The sequence below is a fragment of the Miniopterus schreibersii genome (assembly GCF_964146895.1).
Source record: "Miniopterus schreibersii genome assembly, chromosome: 1".
NCBI classification, from domain to species: Eukaryota; Metazoa; Chordata; class Mammalia; order Chiroptera; family Miniopteridae; genus Miniopterus; species Miniopterus schreibersii.
Window position 1 is genome coordinate 118,192,794 of NC_138101.1, and position 24,925 is coordinate 118,217,718.

The window sequence follows — 24,925 nt, forward strand, 5'->3', positions numbered from 1 at the left end:
CAAGGGCAGAAGCAGGGACCCATATGGTAATCCAGGTAAGAAATGATTGTGGTTTGAACCAAGAATATTATCAGTGGAGGTAGTGAGAAGATGTGTGATTCTAGATATGTTTTGAAGGTGGAATTGACAGGATTTTCTGACAGATTGGAGGCTCAGAAGGAGTGTATTGTTTTTGGACTTAGTAACTTCAAGGATGGAGTTATCATCTACTGAGATGGGAAAGACTGCAGAGGAAAGTGTTGGGAAAGAGGTCAGGTATTCCATTTGGAATATATTGAGCTTAAAATATCTAAACAGTTGTCAAATAGGCAATTGGCTATTGGTAGGTGGCTTTGAATTCAGGCTATTGACTTAGAAGTTGTCAAAGTCAGATCAAATTTAAAGCCATGAAGCTGGATGAGATCACCAGGGCATTAATATAGGTATATAGGCAAGAAAAGAACTCAAAGTGAAGTAGAAGAAAAACCTGGAGTGTGATTTTCTATCAGTCATGTAAAGTTCCAAGGTGGAAGGAATGGTCAGCTCTGACAAATGCTGCTGAAGGTCAAATAAGATGATGAAAGAGAACTGACCTTTTATTTACAATGAGGAAGTTATCAGCAACCTTGATGGAACAGTGTTGGTAGTTTGGTTGGGTTGAAAAGCACTTGACAAAAAATCCTTTTGTGACAAAAACTTAACAAGCTAAGAGTAGAAGGGAATTTCTTCAACCTGATAAAGGCCATCTACTAAAACCCTACAGCTAACAGCATACTTACTAGTGAAAGACTGAATGCTTTCCTTATGAGATCAGAAACTACACAAAGATATACATTTTGCCACTTAATTTAATGTGGTACTGGAGGTGCTAGCCAGAGCAGTTAGGCAAGGAAAAGAAAGAAAAGGTCTCTAGATTGGAAAGGAAATAAGTAAAACTATTTGAAGATTATTCCATCTTCTATCTAGAAGATCCTTCTGTTACCTCAGTTGAGATTATCATATGGATTATTTTCTTCATTCTGCTAACATAGTGTATAACATTGATTGATTTTTTTTAATGGATATTTTACTCTACCCCCCCCCCCAGGCCTTCACCACACTGTTGTCTGTGTCCATGGGTTATGCACATATGCATATAAGTTCTTTGATTAATCTCTACCCACCCACTCCCTGACCCCCACCTTCCCACTTAGATTCATCAGTCTGTTCCATGCTTCTGTGTCTCTGGATCTATTTTTTTCCTTAGTCTCTTTTGTTTATTAGATTCCACATATGAGTGAGATCATGTAAGACTGAATCAGAGAGAATCAGAAACCTAAATAGGCCAATAACAACTGATGAAATTGAAGCAGTAATAAAAAAAACTCCCAGTAGACAAAAGCCCTGGTCCAGGTGGCTTCACAGGGGAGCTTTCTAATTCTTTAAGTGGTAGGGTTAGATAGTTTACTAAAAATTTTTCTTGCTTTTTGAGGTAGGCCTGTAGTGCTATAAACTTCCCTCTTCGGACTACTTTCACTGTGTCCCATAGATTTGGGGTTGTTGTGTGTTCATTTTCATTTGTTTCTAGGAAGTTTTTGATTTCTTTCTTGATCTTATTGGTAACCCATTCATTTTTTTAATAACATGCTATTTAGCGTCCATGTGTTTGAATGTTTTTGAGTGTTTTTACTGTAGTTGACTTCTAATTTCATGCCATTATGATGTGAGATGCTTGTTATGATTTCAGTCTTCTTGCATTTGTAGGCTTGTTTTGTGTCCCAGTATGTGATCTTTGAGAATGACCCATGTGCACTTGAGAGGAATGTGTATTCTGCAGCTTTGGGGTGAAATGTTCTGTAAATATCAGTTAAATCCATCTGATCTAGTGTGACCTTTAAAGTCACTATTTCTGTGTTGACTTTTTGTCTGGAAGATCTATCCAGTGAAGTCAGTGGGGTGTTAAAGTCCACGACTATGACTATATTGCTGTTGATCTCTCCCTTAAAGTCCTTGAGGTTATTATTGACAGGTTCTTATTTATTGCCATTTTAATTCCTTATGCCTATGTTTCTCTCTCTGTCTCTTCTTACTATTATAGCAGTCCCTTTAACATTTTTTGCATTGCTGGTTTGGTGGTGATAAATTCCTTTAGTCTTTTTTTGTCTGGGAAGCTCTTTATTTCACCATCTATTTTGAATGATAGCCTTGCTGGATAGAGTAGTCTTGGTTTCAGATCCTTGTTTTGCATTACCTTGAATACTTCATGCCATTCCCTTGTGGCCTATAGAGTTTCTGATGAGAAGCTGTGACAGCCTTATGGGAGCTCCTTTGTAGGTAACAGCTTGCTTGGCTCTTGCTGCCTTTAATATTCTCTCTTTGTCTTGCATTTTTGGCATTTTAATTATGATGTGTCTGGGCCTGGGCCTCTTTGGATTCTTCTTGCTTGGGACTCTCTGTGCCTTCTGAACTTGTGTGACTTTTTTCCTTCAACAGGTTAGGGAAATTTTCTGCTATTATTTCCTCAAACAGGTTCTCTAACCCTTGCTTACTTTGAGCCTCTTCTCACTCTCCTGTAATGTGAATATTGTTACATTTGCATGTTGTCCCACAGCTCCCTTAAATTGTCCTCCTGTTTTTTAATTGTTTTTTTCTTTTTGGATCTCTGATTGAGGGATTTTTTTTGCACTGTCTTCTAATTAGCTGATCCTAGCCTCAGCTTCCTCTAATCTGCTGTTTATTCCTTCTAATGTATTCTTTATTTCTGCTATTCCATTCTTCATTTCTTTCATAGTTTCCATATCTTTTTTCATGCTGTTGAGGATCCTTACAATCAGTATTCTGAACTCTATATCTGACAGATTGCTTATCTCCATTTAATTTAGCTCTTTTTCTGGAGACTTCTCTTATTCTTTCATTTGGGGTTTGTGGTTTTTTTTTGTCTGCCCATTTTGGCTGCCTATTTGAGTTTGTTTCTCTGTATTAGGTGGATCTGCTAGGACTCTTAGTCTTTTTGGAGGGTCTCTGGTGCAGGTCAATGTCAGATGCAGTTTGTGACTAGCCCTGAGTACCCTTTTTGGAGCTATCAACAACCCTTGGCTTGAGGTCCCGTCTGTTGGGGCTGGGTGCATTTGGACAGGACTAAGATGCACACCAAAGTCTGCTTTCCAAGTCCCTGGTCCAGAAGCAGATGAGGCAAAGACTCAGCACTCTGAAGTCTGCCTCTGCCTGCAGGCTGATTAATCTTATTCTCTTAATGAGCTTCAGGCTGTAGAAACTCCTCTGGGTAGGGCGAGAGGCTTTCCAGTAGGGTGGGGCAATTGCTCCCCCCCCCCCCGGCAAAAGTAGCAAATTGTGTGCCTGAGAAAGATGTCCTCTGCAGTATGGGGGAAAGGTTTGGCACAGGCATCCAGAGGAGTGTCTTCTGATCTCAATCTCCAGGGCCTACAACTCTAGATTCTCCTCACACAGCTCCAGTCCATTCTGCCCAAGGTGAGTGGCTGCACATGAAACTTTGTGTGTTGGCCCTTTAAGGAGGTGCCTGCAGTTCCAACCTCTCCCTGGCAGACAGAAACCCAGCTGCTTTTCGCAGCCAAATGTTATGTGGGCACCTTTCTCAGTTCTGGTGCTCTGGGCTGGAAGCCCAGCCTGGGATTTAGGCCCCAGAGTCTTCAGTGGGAACCCTCACAGCTGAGATACTCCTCTGGACCTTCAGCTGCTGCCTGTGGCAGCCCAGCCAGCCGTCTTCACACCTCCACACTCCCTACCAGTCTCTATGTGGTCTCTTTTCCTCCTTTGTTATGAGGGTGCTCTCCTAGCTCATCTTGAGTTGCAATTGGTTATTCAGGATGTTTTTTCTAAGTTTTAGTTGTATTTCCAGTTTCTTCCCAGGAGAGCGTCAATGTAGCTTCCACTCAGTCTGCTGCCGCCATCTTTAATCTCCAACATCGATTGATTTTTATATGTTGACCCAACTTTGCATTCTTATGATAAATCCCACTTGCTCGTAGTATATAATCCTTTGTATATATTGCTGAATTTGGTTTGCTAGTATTTAGAGGATTTGGAATAATTGATTGTAGATTTTCTTCTTGTGCTGTCTTTCTCTGATTTTGGTTATCAGGATAATACTGACCTCATGCACTGAGTTGGGAAGTGTTCCCTACTTTTCTTTTAAGCACTTATAAAGAATAGTTTTAATTATTAAACGTTTGATAGAATTCACTACTAAAGCCATCTGGTCCTGAGCTTTTCTTTGTGGGAAATATTTTGATTACCAGTTCAATCCCTTTCCTTGTTAATTGTCTATTCAGACTTTGTATTTCTTTTTTCAATTTCAGTAGTAAATCTCTAGGAATATGTCCATTTCATCTAGACTATCTAATTTGTTAGCATACAGTTGTCCATAGTATTTCCTTGTAATCATTTTATTTCTTCAAGTTTGGTAACAGTATCCTCTCTTTTGTTCCCAGTTTTAGTAATTTGGGTCCTCTCTCTCCCTCTCTCTCTCTCTCTCTTAATCCTCATCTGAGGATATGTTTTCCATTGCTTTTCAGAGAGAGCAGAAGGGACAGAGAGAGAGAAAAACATCGATGTGAGAGAGACCCGTTAGTTGGTTGCCTCCTGCACGAGCCCCAACAAGGGCCAAGGATCGAGCCTACAACCAAGGTATGTGCCCTTGGCCAGGCTAGAACCTGAGACCCTTCAGTTCACGGGCCAGTGCTCTCACCCCTGCGCCATATCAGCTAGGGCTTCTTTAATTGGTCTGTGTAGGTAAAGGTTTGTCCATTTTGTTAGTCCTTTTGAACAAACAAAATTTGGTATTGTTGATTTTTCTCTATTCTGATGATTTTAAAATGGTACACATGGTTTCTGTATTAATGAGAAAATGTCACTTTATTCTAAAATTTTAACATTATCTTCTAATCTGCTGTATTACTGAGGAAATAGAATGTATATGTGATATATATCTATATCTATATATTATATTTGTATATCTAATATAGGTATAGATATAGATGTCTATATCTATTATAGATACATAATTTTGTATATGAGGAGAAAGAGATATTAAAAAGTTGGCTGACATGATTGTGGAGTAAGTCAGAATCAGCAGCATAGGCTGTCTGGAGGCTGTAGAACCAGAGACGAATTGTAGTTCAACCCCAAGGCCATCTGACGGAATTCCTTCTTGCTCAGGGGAGGTTAACCTTTTTCAGCTGATTGGGTGAGGCTCACCCGCATTATGGAGGGTAATCTGCTTTATTCACAGTCTGCTGAGCTAAATGTTAATCTCATCCAATAAACACTTTCATGGAATCCTATAGAGTACTGGCTGAGCAGGTGTCTGAGCACTGTGGCCCAGCCAAGGTGACACAAAATTAACCATTTTCCATTCCCCTACTCCTGTTTAAGTAGATCTGTGGTAATTATTATATTGAGGGAAAAATTATCCTTTGGAGATTTGATATGTCTTTTACATAAGTGTTTCTCTCACTGAAAGAAGTAATTTAAACAATACACGTGGGCAACAAAATGGAATGGATTTGTAACGTATTAGTCACTACATATCATACAAATGACCATAATATTCTAGGGTACATCAAATCCCAGCAGACATCACTACTTTCACAGACACGTTGTAGTGCCACTGGTTTTAAAGAACTTCCAGGCACACAGGATGCATCTGTACCCATTCTCAGCACATGGCACCTTTACCAGTTCTAGGAAAGTTCTGGAAAATGGTCAAGGAAGTTTCAAGAAGTTTAGCTTTCTCATGAGGTCTTTTCCAACAACTATTTAGAATTTCTGAGACCCTGGCTTTTTTTAGAACCTTACCCTTGCCCCTAACCCACCTTCACATCCTGTATCTCCTGAGTCCACAGGAGAGGATACACCGAAGTGGTCTAACTTGCACCCAAAATACACCTGAATCAAAAATTACACCACCCAGGGGCTACTTATAGACCTATGACCACTATTCATCTAAATTAGCCAATAGCCCAGTGAATACATTATTTTTACTTCCTTTGAAGTGTATAAAAATTAAGCACAAAACAGTAACCTGATTGATGACCAGTTGCATTTTTGACAAATACATTCCATTTCAAAATGATCTAAGTGGACTCTTTTGAAAGAAGTAACATTATAATACTCCAAAAATTGAATGTCTGTCTGTATAATAATTATATATTAAAACCACATTTAATCAGCTATCACTGATACGAATGCATACTGTGTGGTATGATTCTTACTAATGCATAACATACCGCGTTTTGTAGAGGTTAGTGTATTTATCAAAAGATATTTGGCTATTATTATTGGAAGGAAGGAAAAATGCTCACTGAGTGGGCATTGTAAGTTGTATGGTAGTTGCCAAACATTTTATAATAACAACATGAAGGTAAATTGATAGTATGCTGTAAATATGAATTGTAGAAAATTGCACCTTAAAAGGTTGAATTCCTATAAGTCAAAGGCTGACTATATAAAATTGTCAAACCATTGACTTTATATATTTCAGATATATATTTCATTTCTATTTAATTATGTGTGTGTGTGTATATATATATGTACATATATATGTATATATTTCATTTAGCTTTGGGGGGATAGTGTGGAAGGTAGTATATTTTTGGTGTGTGTCTGTCTCTGTTGGAGTCCAAAGGGTAATTGTTTCAGTGGTACAAGGTCTGCTTTAAAGATTCTCTCTCCTTTTTTTCTAATGCAGTACAAAATAGTCCATGCAAAGAGGAATGTTTTTTAACATTGGTAAGAATTACAGACTGTTTTTCTTCTGGTTAATTCATTATAGAAATCTTGTTATAATCAATTCACAAAGCACTGCTTATCATACATCTGTCTTCAAACATAATTTCTTGCAAGTGGTTTCCTGAAAAATCATCAGGTTTTCTCCACTGCTGCCTTGCTGGAGTACTTCATGCATTCTTTTAAAACAAGATCAGTTTTGGGACTTATGTGAGTTAAGGCTGTTCTTTCTATTTAACAGAAGTGTTTACCATAAAGTTCATTAAAAACAAAACTGACCATTTGCTCTCATTTCTTTTAAATGTTATTATTTACCCATCTCCACTTCTATGTTTTTTTCTAATCCTGCTTCTTAATTCTTTTATCTGTAAACACTACTGATCCTCAACAAGTTACATTGCCTATTTTTTAAACCGTGCAAAAATTCCCATTTTCGCCAATATTCAACCATTTTATTAAAGAACATTATGTAGGTAAATAAAGCTCTGTCTAATTATACTGTCTCAATATGTTTCAAAAAAAATAAAATTTATATAAAGAGAACATTTAGAAGTGTTCTGTCAGAAATGGTACAGGTTCTTTCTTGAACAAGAGAGAACTCTGCATAATCTCAACATGTCTGGAATTCTACTTGGAAATATTTTTTTCTGTCAGAAGAAACCATTCCTGCTTGGAGAATTTTAGGTTGCATAGACTCAACTTAAAAAAATACATTAAAATTTCAAATCCAATTTTCCCTTCTTTTCAGAACTACATTTTTATATTCAAGTTTATGTGTGCAAACTGTATTTTTTCCTAATTTTGAGAGAGTGTAAATAAGAACTCATTTCTTTATTAGCTGGCTGGCAGAAAATTAAATTCTCATATGGTTTCTCTTTTTTATGGTAATGTTGTGCTATGCTTTAAAAATAAAGTGTCAGTGGTATCAGGAAAACTTTTTAAGACCAAGTAAATGTTTTTCCCTTGGAAATTGCAAGTTGATATCTTATATTAGCTTCCATGATTTCATTAGGTACTTTGAATTTCTATTCTTAACTTGAGGTGAGTTGAAAGATTATGGCATTTCAGCATTTAAGTTTTATTGAGAGCAACTTTGAACCTGTAACATTCCAGAGATGAATTTTCTGTTAGTTTGTCCAAAAGCGTTTTCCCTTTCATATATACAACTGGCATCTGTATGGTTGGTAAATGTAATCCATGATAGCGTATGTTTCTCTGGAGATTTTTTCCTCCCGACACTGTTTTATAAGATGAATATAGAAGCTGACCCACCCAGCTTCTTCAGATCTTAGTAACTTTCATAGTTCTGCATTGGCATTTCTTTTCAGTTTGAACCCCCTCCCAAGATTTTCACTTGTTTGTCACTTTAAGGTGTTCTTAATTCTGCTCCATTGTCTTTCAGATAATTTTATGATTGGCATACCATAGGAGCATCATTTCAACAATAATTTTGTCCTAGGATCATGTTACTACATAGTTTTTACATGTCTGTTACAATTTACATCATTATATCAACATTGGTTTTATATTAAAATGTTGATTTTAATGGAAATTTTCAATGTTTTGTTGTTAGGAGCCTAACACTGTATAATAGTTTTCAGCTGCTTAGTTTTTATTAATGTCTACATGTGTGTGTTTTTAATCTTCTTTAAAAGGTCATTTATATTAAAATTTTCTCTTCCTTGTAATTAAGGTACCGATTGAACTAGTTAAATATTTGCTTGGTCAAATTAATCCAGTGTTTAAAGATGCAAAAAAAAAATTTTTTGTACAGTATTTTTGGTAGTTCTCTTAAATTAAAAAAAAAAAAATTCCACATTTTAGTATATTAAGACAAGAAAAGATAAAATGTTTATTTTTATCTCCTTTTAAGAAAGTAAGTAGTTTTCATAATTGTATCTGCATCAAATAAATGTATTTTTAAATTAGAAACTTTAGAATGGATTCTTCTATAAATGTCTAATTTTTGAGGTACCTGTGATCAGTATTGTTCTGTTATGACTCAAACAGATTTCACTGAGACTCTTCTTTTCCCATTCTACAAATATCTATAAAATTTACACGTTAAAAGCTTATTACTAATAAAAACATTGAGAATGCACAGTATCTGATGTTACTAGACAAGTTTGGTTACATAAAAGAAGGATTGGTTACATAGCCAAAGATTGAAAGGGTCCCATTTGAAAATTTATTTCCTTTGAATTATCAGAAAAGCATGTATCACTTCACTTTCCTTCACGTGTCCTTTTGAGGTTGTTCATTGTTGGTGGAGTTACCTTGACTACATTAGAGGACCGTTTGTGTTAATGGACATGTTTGTTCAAAAATGATCATGTATTTTTAATGAAAATACCATACTAAATATAAAAATTTTATTAAAAAGTAAGATCATTAAAATTATCAGCCCAGCCGGGCGTGGCTCAGCCGTTGAGCATCGACCTAGGATCCAGGCGATCGGGGTTCGATTCTCTGTCAGGGCACATGCCCGGGTTGCGGGCTCGATCCCCAGTCTGGGGTGTGCAGGAGGCAGCCGACCAATGACTTTCTCATCATTGATGTTTTTATTTCTCTCTCTCCCTCTCCTTTCCTCTCTCTGAAATCAATAAAGATATATTTTTAAAAAAATAAATAAATAAAATTATCAATATTTACATTATAAATTTACAATGAAGTTACTTATGGGAGCCAAAGAATATGATAAAGATTTGTGATTTTTAAAAAATATTTCACATACATTTTATTAGTTTGGTTGTAAGTTTTCAAAACCCTGACTGCTTTTGTTTATCTTCACTTTTTAGGTGAGATTGCTGGTCCTCTTATCTTCCTTGACCTTTGATCTTTAGTTCTCATACTGTAGTCTCATTTTCTAAAAAACTTTTCCATTATTGTTTTTACTTTAATTTCTACTTAAATATTTTGATTTATTGGTTATCTCTAACTATTGTGGATGTTAGAAATAGTTGTTCTATTACCATAGTCATTTCAAAATATAAAAGATTAAGAACCTGCCTCTGAGACATGGTCAAAATATATTTTGTGTATTTTGTGATGTTGATATAACCACACAAATACCTTTGCCAATACTGGAATTCATTTGGTTGTTCATATATTATGAACAATGTTTTGTAGGTTTTTTTCAAATTATAGAATTATGTAACATTATGGAAAGTTTGAAAAATATAACAAAATAATTGCCCACAGCCCTCTCTCTCTATTACAACCATTGTCTCTTTTTAAACATTTTCTTCTATATTTCCGTATCTATGCCAATTTTTATATTAGTAAAAAAATAAAACTCTTGTATTCTGTCTCATTTTTCCATTTATTGTATTAAATACATTTCTGTGGTGCTGTATAATTTTGTAATTATAATTTTAATGGCTTCAACTGAATTTCTTTGAAAAAGCGTTTTGTCATTTAATTAATATTTGCCATACTTCTGTATATTTTGGATGCTTCAAGTTTTTTTTTTTTTAAATTTATCTTTATTGTTGAAAGTATTACAGATGTTCTTTTTGTTTCCTCATTGATCCCCTCCACCCTGCACCCCCCACCCCTCTTCCAGACCTTCACCACAAAATTGTCCATGGATTATGCATATATACATATAAGTTCTTAGGTTGTTCTCGCTTCACTCTCCACCCCCATGCCTTCACTCTGAGATACATCAGTCTCTTCCATGCTTCTGTTTTGTTCATCAGTTTATTTTGTTCATTAGATACCACCTATGAGTAAGATCATATGATACTTGTCTTTCTCTGACTGGCTTATTTCGCTTAGCATACTACTCTCCAGGTCCCACCATGCTGCCTCAAAGGGTAAGGGATCCTTCTTTTTTACAGCTGCATAGTAGCCCATGGTGTAAATATCTGAGACGATGCTTGATATGATTTTAATCTTCTTGAACTTGTAGAGACTTTTGTTTCCTAACATGTGGTCTATCTTTGAGAATGTCCCATGTGCACTTGTGAAGAATGTATATTCTGCAGCTTTGGGGTGAAATGTTCTGTAAATGTCAAATAAATCCATCTGATCTAGTGTGTCATTTAGAGTCACTGTTTCCTTGTTGATTTTTTGTCTGGGAGATCTATCCAGTAAAGTCAGTGGGGTGTTAAAGACCCCTACTGTGACTGTATTGCTCCCTTAAAATCCTCCAGAATTTTTTTTTCATCCTGTGTGTCTTTTGTTCTGAGATGGGTCTCTTTTTTTTTTACTGCCAAAAAAATCACTGACATAGAATTGACAGGTATAACACTTTCTACAATGTGAAACTTACTTTAATAACAAATGATTCTTAATTCACATACAAGCATTCATTTAATGCTCTTTTGATGAATGGTGTTATATAACTAAAGTGTAGCGAAGTAGCTTTGAAAATGACCAAACCACCGCAGCCTGAGTTTGTTTGTTTGTTTGTTTGTTTATTTTTACTTAAGAGAAATGTCAAAGTCCAATCAGAGACAGATTGAGAGTATTTGCAAAAAAATCTTAGTTTCTAGCCATGGGCCTATGTTGTAAAACCCTTTAAACTACAAGTATTTGGGAATAATTTTTATTTGGGAGTAATTTTTATGTCCTTTACTAGATGTGGAGTTGTTTGAGGACAGTGACACTTTTATATAGTTTATGCATCATCTTCAGTTCAGAGGAGGATTAAAAAATTATTTAGTTATGTTAGAAAATGTCTTCTAAGAGAAAAAGAACTTAGGATTTTTAATCCCTTAATTAAACTGCTGCTCTTCTTTGATAAATTTTCCTATTAAATTATTTCATACAGAAGGCTCATCATTTTTTTCTATTATATATCTGTGTCTGTAGAATAACATTTAAAACTTTCTTCTTGACTTTATTTCATTGTTTTATTATTATCATTATTGTTGTTATTACGGTAAAAGAAGAGCTGCTTAAATCACATGGGTTGCTGCACGTACTTCATTGGGTTGCTGTGAGAATTAAAGGAACTAACCCAAATAATGCACTTCAAGTGGTGTTATTAATAAGAATTATCTAAACTCAGACCAAGAATCACCTTTTTTTGTCACATAATAAATAATCATCTGGTACTCCAGGACAAAGTGTGTATCAACATAAAGCAGTAAAGGGATTGTTCAGTAAGTGTTTCTGGGACCATTGCTTAATTTTTAGAAAAATTTAAAGTTACAGCCTCACCTTGCAAGCTTGATCTCATGCGTATAGGAAATTCCAGATGGGATTTAAAAAATTAAATGTAAAGCCATGAAAGCCATATTTTTTAAACTTTAGAAAATATAGGTGAATATATATCAGGCCTAAGGATAGGAAAGTCTTAAAAACAGTGGAAGAAATCTCAAAGGAAAGAAATTGACAGACTCAAATATGTAAACATTTAAAATTTCATCAAAAAGAAAAGTTGAAAATCATAAAGTCTTTGCAACAAATAGGGCTGAGGTCTGTGACCTGAAAAGATACATGAGTATATGCTTTATTTATGAACACCTTAATCAAAAAGTGATCTAAATGTATTAAACAACAATTTTCAGAAGAAATAAGAAATTCAAATGAGTAATAAACATGAAAAAAAGTCTAACTCCACTAAGAGTTAAAATGAAATGCTATACAATTTTTCACTTGTCCAATCCTTAAAGGCTTTAAAGTGATTAGAAGTACTTTCTGGTAATATGGGCAATCCTACTTACTGCTAGTGGAAATGTACACTGTTATTAACCAGTCTGAGTGACTAGCATTTGGACAAGATCTGTCTACCTTCTCAGCTTGTCCTAATAAAGTCATCAGTGACATGGACGAAAGGGAATGTGCACAGATGTCTGTTGTAGTCTTACTGAAATAATGAGCAGATAACAAACAACTTACGTTGTTTTATAGTAAAAAATAAGTTTAACTTTAAACAAAGCTATTAAATGATGTGTTAACGTATCATGGTAAATGGCCTGTACTGGAAAATATGAGATAAGAAATGTCTCCTTGTGATTAGGGGTTGACCTGCACCTGCAGTCTTACTCTGTGACTCTAAAGTCACTTTCCTATTGTAATAACGTTAAATTGCCGTTCCTTTAAAACACACAAATCTCTAGCAGCTGTGGGTAAGTGCCCTGGAAAAAGCCTTTCATAAAAGTGCTGAGCCAGTTATAAATTACAAAAATGTGAAATATAAGGGAAAATATATTTTGTGTAAAACTGTTCCCTTACTCCAAATTCCTTGTTACTATTCTTTTTACCACCCTTCTTTTTTAAAAGCCAGTTCTTACTGAGACTTGGGCACTGGAAATGAACTGGAATTAAACAGGCTCTAGGTTATTTATATTTATCTAAAAGAACCCTCTGCTTGAAAGAACCATCTGCTTGCTTTCAGTACACTTTTTTTTTTTTATCTCCCTTTTAACGAGAACCACATAAGATCTGAAAGCAAGAGCCCTGGCCGGTGTGGCTCAGTGGTTAGAGTGTTGGCCCATGCACCGGAGGGTCACAGGTTTGATTCCTGGTCAAGGGCGAGTACCTGAGTTGCAAGTTCAATCCCTTGGTGGGGTTGCTTGCGGGAGGCAACCAATCGATGTGTCTCTCTCACATCGATGTTTCCCTCTCCATCTCTCCCCCCCTCGCTTCCTTCCACTGTCTAAAAATCAATGGAAAAATATCCTCCAGTGAGGATTAACAACAACAAAGGTCTGAAGCCAAGAAATAGTAACCCCCTTTCCTGACATAGAATTCATTTTCTCTAAGTTTAGACTTAACCAGGTGTGTGGACACATCACTCATCATGCTACTGAAGTTTCACAGTTACAATCTCTGTACTGCCTTGAAGGCCATGCCAGATAGATTCTGGGAAAATGGGCTATTTTGGTTTTTGGTTTGAGAAATAATCATAGGCAAGTACTTTGGATTTTATACTTTTTGTTACAGCTTCTGTTCTAGCTATTTTATTGGTTGCTCTGGGTTTGGGATTTTTCTTTGTTTTGTTTTTAAAATCTGTGTGTATATATGGATATTTATGTACATGTGTATACGTGTGTACCCATGCATATGTCTATATGTGTATATGTATTGTGTGCTGTAGATATGGAGCATATGTAGGTATATGTGGATCAGAGGAGTAAAGGATTGTGCTCAGTAAGACAGTGGGAAGGATGCCTTTTAAATTTAAATATAGTAGCAGAAATAACATACATCCCTAGAAAGAGTAACTAAAAACATGAATAGTTAATGGACACTAAATCTTTCTGTTGTGTTTCTTTAAAATGCCTCACTGCCCTGGCCTTGTGGCTCTGTTTGTTGGAGTGTCGTCCAATACACCAAGAGGTTCAGTTCCCAGTCAGGGAACATACCTAGGTTGCAGGTTCGATCCCCAGTGGGGATGCATATGAGAGGCAACTAGATCGATATTTTTCTCTCACATCGATGTTTCTCTCCCTTCCCCCCCATTCCTTTCTCTCTCAAAATCAATAAAAACATACCCTAGGGTGAGGATTAATAAAAATAAAATAAATAAATAAAATGCCTCACTACTTTAGTAGGGTACTTTTAATAGTTAACATTTAAGTCTGGCTTTAATTTTAATATTTTGTCTCTTTTATAACATTAGCTAGTTAAGGGCTTATTAATAAGCCCCTAATTTATTTTTTCCTTTCTTGCTAAACTGTGTGTTGTGGGAACACAGGGAGGTATAGCATGTTCCTGCCTTCAAGGTACTTTAAATAAGTTGGAGACATAATCAAGCACTAATTTACAGCTATCATGTATAGTATTTACCACAGGCCAGGTACTGGGCCAAATGGTTATGGCAATTGTTTAATTCTTAACAACACTATGAGGTAGGTACTGCTATTTTAATGTTGAGAAAAGGAGCCTTAGAGATGTTTTTTAAAAGTTGGCAAGTCACACAGATGGTAAGTCAGCAGGGCAGTGCCCAGACCTGTCCACTTCTTGTCTGCTTTTTAACACCTAGTGATGCTGCTGCTGTGATAGAATTGGTGTGGTAACCTGACTGCCTTTCCCTTAGTATTGTAAATGTGCATATTGGGTCAAGGCACTGAAGCTCATAACCTGTGGGAATTTCACCTGCTCGGTATTCTCCAACTAGAAAATGGATGTGAATGAGGTCAGGACCCTGTCATGGGCGTGGGTGAGGGCAGTGACCTTAACGTGTGTGCTGGCCAGAAAGCAGGGGTGGAGCAGGCCCAGATGGTCTCCAGGGTTCCTCCCATGCTAAGCCTTGGTGTTTGCAATGTTCTGCTCTTTTGTCTGCCTCTTAGGATTTTCTCTTGTGAAAATATCGAATGTGCCCTTTCTTTGTTGAAATTTACATAAGAAAATAAAACTGGAATAATATTAGGGTTTTTGTTGTTGCCTTTTAAAATTCAATTTAGTAAACTTTTACCAAGCATCTGTTCTGCACCAGCCAGATACAGCTAACATCACCAGACCATCCTGTGGACCACAGGCCCTATCTTTGACGTCTGTAGATTCTCACGTTAGAAATCTGGTTACTTCTTTCCTTTCTCCACTATCCTTTTGTCTATGATGAAAGCAAAAACTTCAATTAACTGTAAAGACCCAGTGAGGTTAACACTTTCACTGAAATTTGGGATTTATCTAATTTGTGGATCAGAAAATTTTCAGGTTTTCACATTTGGATTTTATTTGCTTTGGATGAGGCATTTATGTCCTAGTTAGAACTATTTCTGTGCCAAAAGTTTGTAGTGACTTGAGGAAAACCCTTCCTGCATACAGGGAATAATTGTGAAGGCATTTCTAGTTCTACCTGCTTATCCTGTAATTGCCATTCTGGAGACAAGAACTGTGGAGAACTGAAATTAGAACACAAAGAAATACCAGCATAGAAAAGTTAGAACAGCGATATGCCATTTTTGTGCTATACCAAAAGCTATCCTATTATACTGGATTCCAGTTTTGTCCAGCAGTCACAGGTGACGGAGTTAGGGTGGGACTGGGATGGGATAACTAATTTCTGCAAATCAGGCAGAGACTGTTGTCTGGAAACCACTCTGCTAATGCATTGGAAGTAGCACAAATCTCAGCTACTTCTGGTGTGGTGTTGCAGTGACTCTGAGGTATATGTAAGGGGTCCCTTCTCTGAGTTCTTCTCAGTCTTTCCCAACATCCTAAAAACAGAGAAACGAAAAAATAATGTGCAGCATCTCCTCTGACCCTTCACACAGAAGTTTGAATTGTGTCTGCACGTGGGATTTTAGGGGTCACACATCTTTTCTTTGTCTGAGAACCAGGACTTCACATTTCCCCTTTTGCTTCCCTCGAATCTCTTCTCATATAAACACGAATGTGGCCTTTTTTTTGTTTGTCTAGATATGGGGGGTAGGTTGGAATTGGGACTGGCTAATGGGTATGGGAAGGAGAAGATAATGAAAATCTACAATTCATTGTGGTGATGGCTGCATAACTGTGAAAATATTAAAAATGAATGAACTGTACTTTTTTTAAAATTTATCTTTATTGTTGAAAGTATTACAGGTGTCCCATTTTTTCCCCCCAGTTGACCCCTTCCACCTCGCTCCCACCCCCTCCCCAGGCCTTCACCCCGTCATTGTGTCCGTGGGTTATGCATATATGCATATAACTTCTTTGGTTAATCTCTTCCCACCCTCCACCCCCCTTCCCTCTTCCCTCTGAAATATGATCGTCTGTTACATGCGTCAATGTCTCTGGATCTATTTAGTTCATCAGATTCTTTTGTTCATTAGCTTCTTATTAAAGAAGACCCTTCAACATTTTCTGTAGCGCTGGTCTGGTGGTGATGAACTCCTTTAGCTTTTCCTTGTCTGAGAAGCTCTTTATCTGACCTTCAACTCTAAATGATAGCTTTGCTGGGTAGAGTAATCTTGGTTGTAGTTCCATGTTTTTCATCACTTTGAATATTTCTTGCCAGTCCCTTCTGACCTGCAAAGTTTCTGTTGAGAAATCAGCTGACAGTCGTATGGGTGCTCCCTTGTAGGTAACTAACTGCTTTTCTCTTGCTGCTTTTAAGATTCTCTCTTTGTCTTTAACCTTTGGCATTTTAGTTATGATGTGTCTTGCTGTGAGCCTCTTTGGATTCCTCTTGTTTGGGACCCTCCGTGCTTCCTGGACTTGTAAGTCTATTTCTTTCCCCAGGTAGGGGAAGTTTTCTGTAATTATTTTTCCAAATAGGTTTTCAATTTCTTGCTCTCTTTCCTCTCCTTATGGCACCCCAATAATACGAATGTTGGGCCTCTTGAAGTTGTCCCAGAGGCTCCTTATGCTATCTTCATATTTCTGGATTTTTTTTTCTTTTGGCTCTTCTGGTTGGGTGTTGTTTGTTTCTTCATGTTCCAAATTCCTGATTTGATTCTCAGCGCCCTCTGCTGTACTGTTGATTTTCTGTAAATTATTCATTTCAGTTCATGTAGCCTTCATTTCAGATTGGTCCTTTATTGTGTCATCAATTTTCTCACTTATTTTCATCATACTCTTACTAATATCCTTGAGCATCCTTATAACCATTATTCTGAACTCTGTATCTGTTAGCTTGCTTGGTTCTATTTCATTTAATTCCTCTTCTAGAGATTTCTTCTGTTCTTTCCTTTGTGACATGTTTCTTTGCCTCCACATTTTGGTTGCTTCCAGGTATTTGTTTCTATGTATTAGGTAGAGCTGCTATGTCTCCTGGAATTTGTAGAGTGGCTTTGTGTAGTAGGTGTCCTGTAGGGTCCAGTGGTTCAGCCTCCCCAGTCACCTGAGCTGGGCCTTCTAGGTGCTCCCTGTGTGGGCTGTGTGCACTGTCCTGTTGTAGTTGAGCTTTGGTTGCTGTTAGTGTCACTGGGAGGAATTGACCCCCAGGCCAATCGGCTGTGAGGACCAGATGCAACTACAGCCAGAGAGCTGCTGTGCTGGAGACACCCCTATGGAGCAGGATTTACTTCAGTGGAGCTTTGGTGTTCACCAAGTGCGCCCCTTGAGTGTCACTCATGGATGTGGTAGGGTTGTAATCCAGCGTGCCCGAGACTGAGCACCAGGTGCACTTTCTCTGGGGCCTTGCCCAGGGCCACCCAGCATGAGCTACACGGCAAACCATAGATGGCTGCTACTTGTGCTGGGCTTGGAGGTGTCCAGGAGAGGCCGAGCTATGAGCCAATGCAGGCTGCTGCTAGTGCCAGGCCTGGGGCCGCTTATCAAACCAATGGGGCACGCTGCTGCCTGTTTGAGAGATTTTAGGAAAGTCCTAAGCATGAGGCTCAAGAGGCCACTTGTAGAGAAAAGCCACTGGAAATGGCCTGGATGAGCCTGCAGGTGGGGAGGGGTGGGGCCTCCTGGTATCACCCGGGCGGGGCCAAAGGTGGGAGTCAGGTGCTGGCGATTCAAATATGGCGCCTGCCTGCGGGCTCTGGGCGGGGAGGACTGGCCAAAGGAGCAATGGCCTCTGCCAGCTCTTCTGCCTGGGAGAAAGCAGCCCCTCCACTTCCTGCCCGGATCTCAGGCAGGTTAGTTCCTCCCCGAGTGTCCCAGGTTCCTTTCCAGCTGCTGCCCGGTGCTGGGCTCAGAGGGAGTGCGTCTGAGTGAGTCCGTGCGCGGGCCCTTTAAGAGGAGCTGCTGGGGCTCCTGCAGCCTCCGCGACCCTCAGAGACAGTCCCCGTTGGTTTCACAGCCTGGAGTTGTGGGGACGTCTCTTCCCAGCCCTGGAGCCCTGGGCTGGGGGCCTGCTGTGGGGCTGGAACCCCTCCCTCCTCTGGGAAACCCCCGCCGCCGAGATTCCCTCCCGGTTTCAGCCCGGGCACCGGGTGTGGGCCCCCGGCCCACCTCTGCGATTCAGCCCCGATCCGCCCGCGTCTCCGCCCCTCCTCCCGGTGTGGATGCTCCTTCGGTTCCCTGGCTGTGGGGCTTCTGTGCAGCCAGATCTCAGGAGGCTCTGAGTGACGGTGGTTCTTTGTTTCAGTTGTGATTTTGATGTGGCTGCGGGAGGCGGCGGGTGCAGCTGTTACCTACGGCACCATCTTGTTTCTCTGAACTGTACACTTTAAAGGGATGAATGTTACAGTTTGTGAATTAACATCTTAATAAAGATGTTAAAGCAAAAATTGAAAACAAAAACAAAACAAAAACCCACCAATGTGTTTCATCACTTATTTACCCAGTTCACTTTTTTCTCTTTATCTTTGATGAGTTTTAGAGCAGTTATTTTCCTTGTTTCAAATCCTTTGTAAATATTTTCCCTCAAGTAATCTGAATATTTCATCAAAATCAGAATGACTCTTGGTGGCCCACAGAAATATTAGATTAACTTTTCATCCTATTCTTAATGTGTTGATTAATCTGCACTATACAGAATCTATAAGGTGAGTGATATAACTCCATAGTCATCAGTAATTGTTTCTTAATATTGCCTTTATTTTGAATCATATTAACTTCTTAAATCCAATGGTAATAATTATTATTTTTTTTATGTTCCCTAAAATTCACAGTTATATTCTTATATTTTGTTATAAAATAGATTTATTTTTAAAGTTTTCTATGTATCAAATTGAATCAATATTCTTTTTAAAGATAATATATTTTTATATATTTGAAAAATATTTTCTTTTGTACTCTAGAGCTGATACAGAATATATATAATGTTATTTTCAATCCTCACCAGAGGATATTTTCTCCATTGGTTTTCAGAGAGAGTGGAAGGGGGGGAGAGAGAGAGAAACTTTGATGTGAGAGAGAGACATCAGTTGGTTGCCTCCAGCATGCACCCCAACCCTTGACTGGGGCTGGGGATCAAGCCTGCAACTGAGGTACTTGCCCTTGGCTGGAATTGAACCTGGGACTGGTTCAGTGGACTGATGCTGTAACCACTGAGAAAAACAGTCTAGGGCTATAATGTTTTAATAAGCAGGCTGTTTTCTCTGTCTTAAAGTCTGGATTTTTGAGAGACTATATAGATTGGTTTGGTTAACAATTGATTGCACAGCTTATGAGTTCTTGAATGATGTGTATGGTAAATATCACTATTCTAGAAAAGAAATAAAGCTAGAATACTGCAACAATATGAAAAGCAAGCAGAATAAAGTGGGAGTTGACTGAGGAAAGGAACTCTTGCTGAGTTTTTTAAGCCCACATGTTAAGTGATAGCAGCATGCTGGAGGGGGCACTTTAAGCAGACATGAAATTTATTTAAATACCTGAAAAGTTATCTTAGCAAAAGATCATATGATCTGTTGATGAGTACACAATGAAACTATGAAACTTATTTTCAAATTTCAGTAGGCTTCAAATCATAAAAACATAGAATTTCCATAGAAGAAGACCTGAGGCTCAGTCAATTATTCCATCCCCCTGGAGTCTCGTGTAAGTTAAATAACTTGCTTTTAGGAACAAGCTGGTTCTAGTAGCCCAACCCATGCATTGGCCTGTTTGACAGTATGCTTTCCCTAATTTAGTTTTCTTTTTATTTAACAATAGATCCTGTCTGTGCCCCAGGTAGGTTGTTTGACTATGCTTAGAATATGACATGAAATACTCCAGTGTTTATGAGTGAGAGAATCCATCATTTATATTTAAAATGTTTTTTAAGTGCTTTTAATTTTTTCTTATCAAATATGTTTATTAAGCAGTCCATGATAAATTATCCTTATGATTTCTAACTTCCTTATTTTGCTTTATAAGTTATTTTACTCATTGATTACTGAAGTAAACTCTGTGCTGTAGAAGCAAATAAAACATATCATTATAACTATATATTTGAATGTTAGATGATTCTTTTATAAATTGTTGCTTTAATGAACTTGTGTAGCTTCTATTCTTGTTCTCTTACTAAGTGCACTTGTAACAATATTGTGGTGAATAAAATCTGACCTAACTGAGGGTTTTTTGAGGGTTTTTGTTTTTAGGGGGTTTCTTTTTTAGTTATTATTATTAGAAATAATTTCTTTTGTATTTACAGCTGGTTTTAGAAGAAGCTTCCGTCTTAGTAGAAAAGATAAGAAAACAAATAAATCCATGTATGAATGCAAGAAGAGTGATCAGTATGATACAGCCGACATACCCACATATGAGGAAGTGACCCCCTATCGGCGACAGATGAATGAGAAGTACAGACTTGTTGTCTTGGTTGGTAAGTGTCTGTGTTTGTGTGTAATTCTGATGAGATAAGTGAGATAGTAAGAACTTCACCTCAAAGAGCATCATGCTTGAAGCTTTCAAGCTAAAAAAACCTCTTCCATTGTTCAGGGCCTTGAGCGGAGTATTTCCACTTAGGGCCTCCCTAGGTCGGGTCGGCAGGCCCGCTGGCCCTGTTCGTTCTTTACCGCACTGTCCAGGCATGGCCCCTCGGTGTACCTGTCATTACCGTTTCACTTTCTCTCTCCTTAAAATTCACCAACCATCCCTAAAGTATCCCAGGCCGATTTTCCTTGTTTTTATCCATCTCCGGTCTGTTTACTTGTTGGGGAGCCCACCTGGGGTAATCCTCCCACCCGCCAAGGACAAGCCCCGGGCTTGACCTTCGTCTTGCTCTGCCTTCAGATTTTAGACTGCCCCTCAGTAGGTTTCTGATGGCGTAGACAGCATCAGTGTCAGTGCTCAGAGGGAGGGCCCTCCCGTTCCCCTGGGTCTCCAGCCTCTACTCCAGGGCTTCGCAAACTTTCACACAAGTTGAGTCACTGGGGATCTTGTTAACGCAGTTTCTGATCTCTCACAAGTTCCCAGATACGCAGGCTGACTCAGGAGTGCCTTTTGCTCTTCAGCTACTGCTGCTGGCTAGGATGCAAAGGTAGTGAGGCTCTGCACACAGGAAAGCCTTTTGGAATGGGTTCAGTTGCCATTACCTTCTTTTGCTAGTGGTGGTAAACTGGCTGCAGTTTATTCTGCTATCACACTTGTTTTGTACCTTGTGATCATGTGTTTAAATGATGGTTTTAAAGCCTTTGGTTTTGTCTTAATTTGCTGTTCAGGATTTGTTCAGTGATATTTTAGATTTGGTTTGTCTGTTTCAATCAACTAATTTATTATTTTCAGCCTTTATTCTAAAATTCTTATAAGAAAAATAACTATTTGAAACTGTTCAGCCCCTGACACTTTATTTCCCTATTTTGGAGCAATTTCTGGTATAATGTAATTTTTAATTTTTTAATTCCCACTCTTAGCATCGCTGTGGCCTTTTGTGGAGCATGATCTTCCATAGTGGAAAGTGACAGCCAAGATTGTTGTATGTAACTGTTCTTAAAAATGTTTCCTGTTATTTGCTTCCTTCGGTGCGGTCATTGTTCAGAAAACCTTTCAGCTTGTATGTGTGGCACATTTGTAGGATAAGAATTTTAGAATTTATATCCTGTGAGATGAGGTGGTGGGGATGGTGAGAAGCGAGCCTCGTGGGCAAGACAAGCTGCATTCCAGCCAGTTCTGCTCTTCAATAGCCCTGTGACACCTGACATTCCAAATTTTCTCAGGGCATCTGTTTCTTTATCTGAAAAATGTAGACAATACGAGCATCTGCTTTCTAGGTTTGTTTGAGTGTTAAATGAAATTGTTTTTGCAAAGACTTAGACCAATTCCTAGCACCTCAGTTAGGCTTTAATAAAAAATAGCTCTTCTGTATTAACTAAAAATATAAAGTGAGCATAGGCTTCTGCTGATTTCAAACCTTTGTACTTAAAACCATATACTTAGGAAATAGTTCCTTGGTTTTTACAGCATGTGTAGAAATATTGAAAGAGTATAAGCATCGTGTCTTCCTCAAGCCTAATTCATTTTTCTCAGTGTTTTCAAAGCCATTGGGATAATGGTGTTTGCCAGGAAACTATTAGATAAATATTGTTAAGAAGGTACATAGTTTTTATTTTCTCTGTATTCTTACCACAATATTGCACGATTTTATTCTTGGACTTAATGTTCAGGAAATTAAAATGGCCCAAGTTGTTAACATGGCAAAAATATGCCAGTGGAAGACTGAGCTTGATCAAAAGCCACATTTCAGCCACTAAAACATCTAAGTGACAGTTTATGTTATATTCCCTTTTGCATTTAAAAGTATTTTCCAAAAAGTATGTTAAGACAAAATGTCAGACATTTAGTACATTTTTCTATGTAAGTTTTATCTTTGGTGAAACCTGACTTTTAAAAGGTAATGTAATAAAGCCAATAATATATGTGTTTGCAGGGAAGGAACAGGAGAAAGGTTTAGTGTTAAAAAACTATAAAACACTTTATAGCTTAAGCCAAAAGAAGAACAAAAATTCGTCTTGTGGATATTCAGACAATTTGTGACTTGTTCTGTCTGGTTACAAGGCATAACGGGAAACTAATAATAAACCTTTCTATATGTTTCCTGTTCCTAGCTTGAGCACTAAGTACTCTTCTGCCCTCCTTTGTGCTGAATCTTATATGCTGTGTAAAGACTGCTTTGTGAGGTGGTTTGAATAGACACTTATAAGACTGTCATGTCTCCCACATAAAGCAGAGAGAAAGGTAACTCAAAACTAAATGTAAATGTTAATATGTTTATTAGAATTCCCATAGCTTTTGTTGACCTTTGAAGGCTTGAAGGAATTATTCTGCTCTAGAGGATTTTATATAGACACCTGTAATTCCCAAAGTAATCATTGGATTTATTAGTGTGTGATGGATTTAAAATTATAATCCTTGTATATGAGAGGTAAATATGATCTTTATTAGAATCTCAGTTGGCCTTTTATGCCATTGGTTCATCTTAAATGTTTATACTCCAGCTTAATTTCTGGGTATCAGTTACAGTTATGTTTATTCAGCTGATTTTTATGGAGCACCCACTGCACCAGACACTGTCCTCAGCACGTGGGTTTGTTAGTGAACAACACAAACATTCTTGCCCTTGTATTTACATTCTAATGGGAGGAGATACACAAAAAACATATTTATAATAAATTAGTAATAGATAATAAAGTCAATTGAATAGTTGTTTGACTGTGATAAATACTGTAGAAGAAAGCTGAAGCCAATTAACCAATGTTACCCCAATAAATTTAATAAAAAATTAAAATTAATAAATTAATAAAAATAAAACAAAAAAGAAGAAAGTTAAAGCCGAGAAGATTTGGAGGAATCGGGAATTTGTGATTTTGAATCAGAAGGTCGTGGTACTTCATTGAAAAGGTAGAATTTTTGAACAGACTCTGGTCAGGAAGTTGTCTATGCTCTCTTCTAAGTAGCTAAGGAGGACAGGAGTGGTTTTATTTTGATCTTTTAATTTTATTGCACTTTTGTCATAGCCCTGAGATAAAGGTGAGACAGTACTTAGTTTATATAAATATAGAATAAATAGCTGCTTTGGAAAAATGATGCTCTTTCAGCAAGCTTCCCACTTCCCTTTTCTTTTCTTTCTTCTTTTTCTGACATTAGCATTCAAGTGACGCTTCTCTAATAGTATTTTTCTTTCCAACAGAAGAAAGAAAATCTGAGCCTCTTTCAGGGCTTATTGCTAAGTTGCTACATTTTCTATACAGTTTGATTCCAAGGGAACTTTAAATTTAGTTTTATAAACAGACTTGTCACTCTCCAACCCAAAAATCCAGCCACCCACTAGTGAGATTATTATAAGACTATGAGTCAGATACAATAGCATGGGTGTTTTTATTTTATGCCTAGAGCAACAAAAATAATAGTGCTACAATATAAGTAGGCTTTTTACAACATGTGTCCGATCTGAGCGATACCTAGAGATTTTGCTTGATTTGTCTGCAGTAAATCAAATGAGTTAAGTATGTTTTTTCAGGTAACAAAAGCAGTTTGGATATTTATGGCAGACTCCAGTAATTCTGATATTTTTTTCTGGATGGTAAGAGTAACAAGTCTGGCCAATACCATAAAAATGTCTGGGGAAATGTGGGAGAATTTTTATGTTAAGCAGTGCAGGTACACTGGAGGTAAACATAGGAAAGCTGCACCTATGTCAGCAGCTTTCCACATAATATGCCATTTTTATGTTTGTGCCAAGATGTACAAAGATTAGTAGCAAAAGTGAATAGTACTTGGTAGAACAACAGATTTCTTTCTAATATATAATTTAATGTTGGACACAAACCCAGATTATAATGGATTTTATCATTAATTCATTATGACTGTTACATGAATATCTAATGTGTTACAACTAATTTGGCCTATTTGCACCTACCTGTATCTCCCTTTCTCAGAAGTTCCTTTCCTAACAAATTGTTAGCACTATTATCTTTAGCAAAGATTATTGTCTTTTCATGTGTAA

At 37.5% G+C, this 24,925-nt stretch overlaps 1 protein-coding gene across 3 annotated transcripts in view; it reads left to right on the forward strand.

Moving 5' to 3' along the window:
- The window catches only part of MPP7 (MAGUK p55 scaffold protein 7), a 288,719-nt gene that overhangs the window by 223,720 nt on the left and 40,074 nt on the right, over window positions 1–24,925 (forward strand). For all 3 annotated transcript variants that reach the window (XM_081118191.1, XM_081118193.1, XM_081118192.1), the window contains exon 12: window positions 20,636–20,806. In XM_081118191.1, coding sequence (XP_080974317.1) covers window positions 20,636–20,806 — 171 coding nt within the window. The remainder of the gene's footprint in view (window positions 1–20,635; window positions 20,807–24,925) is intronic.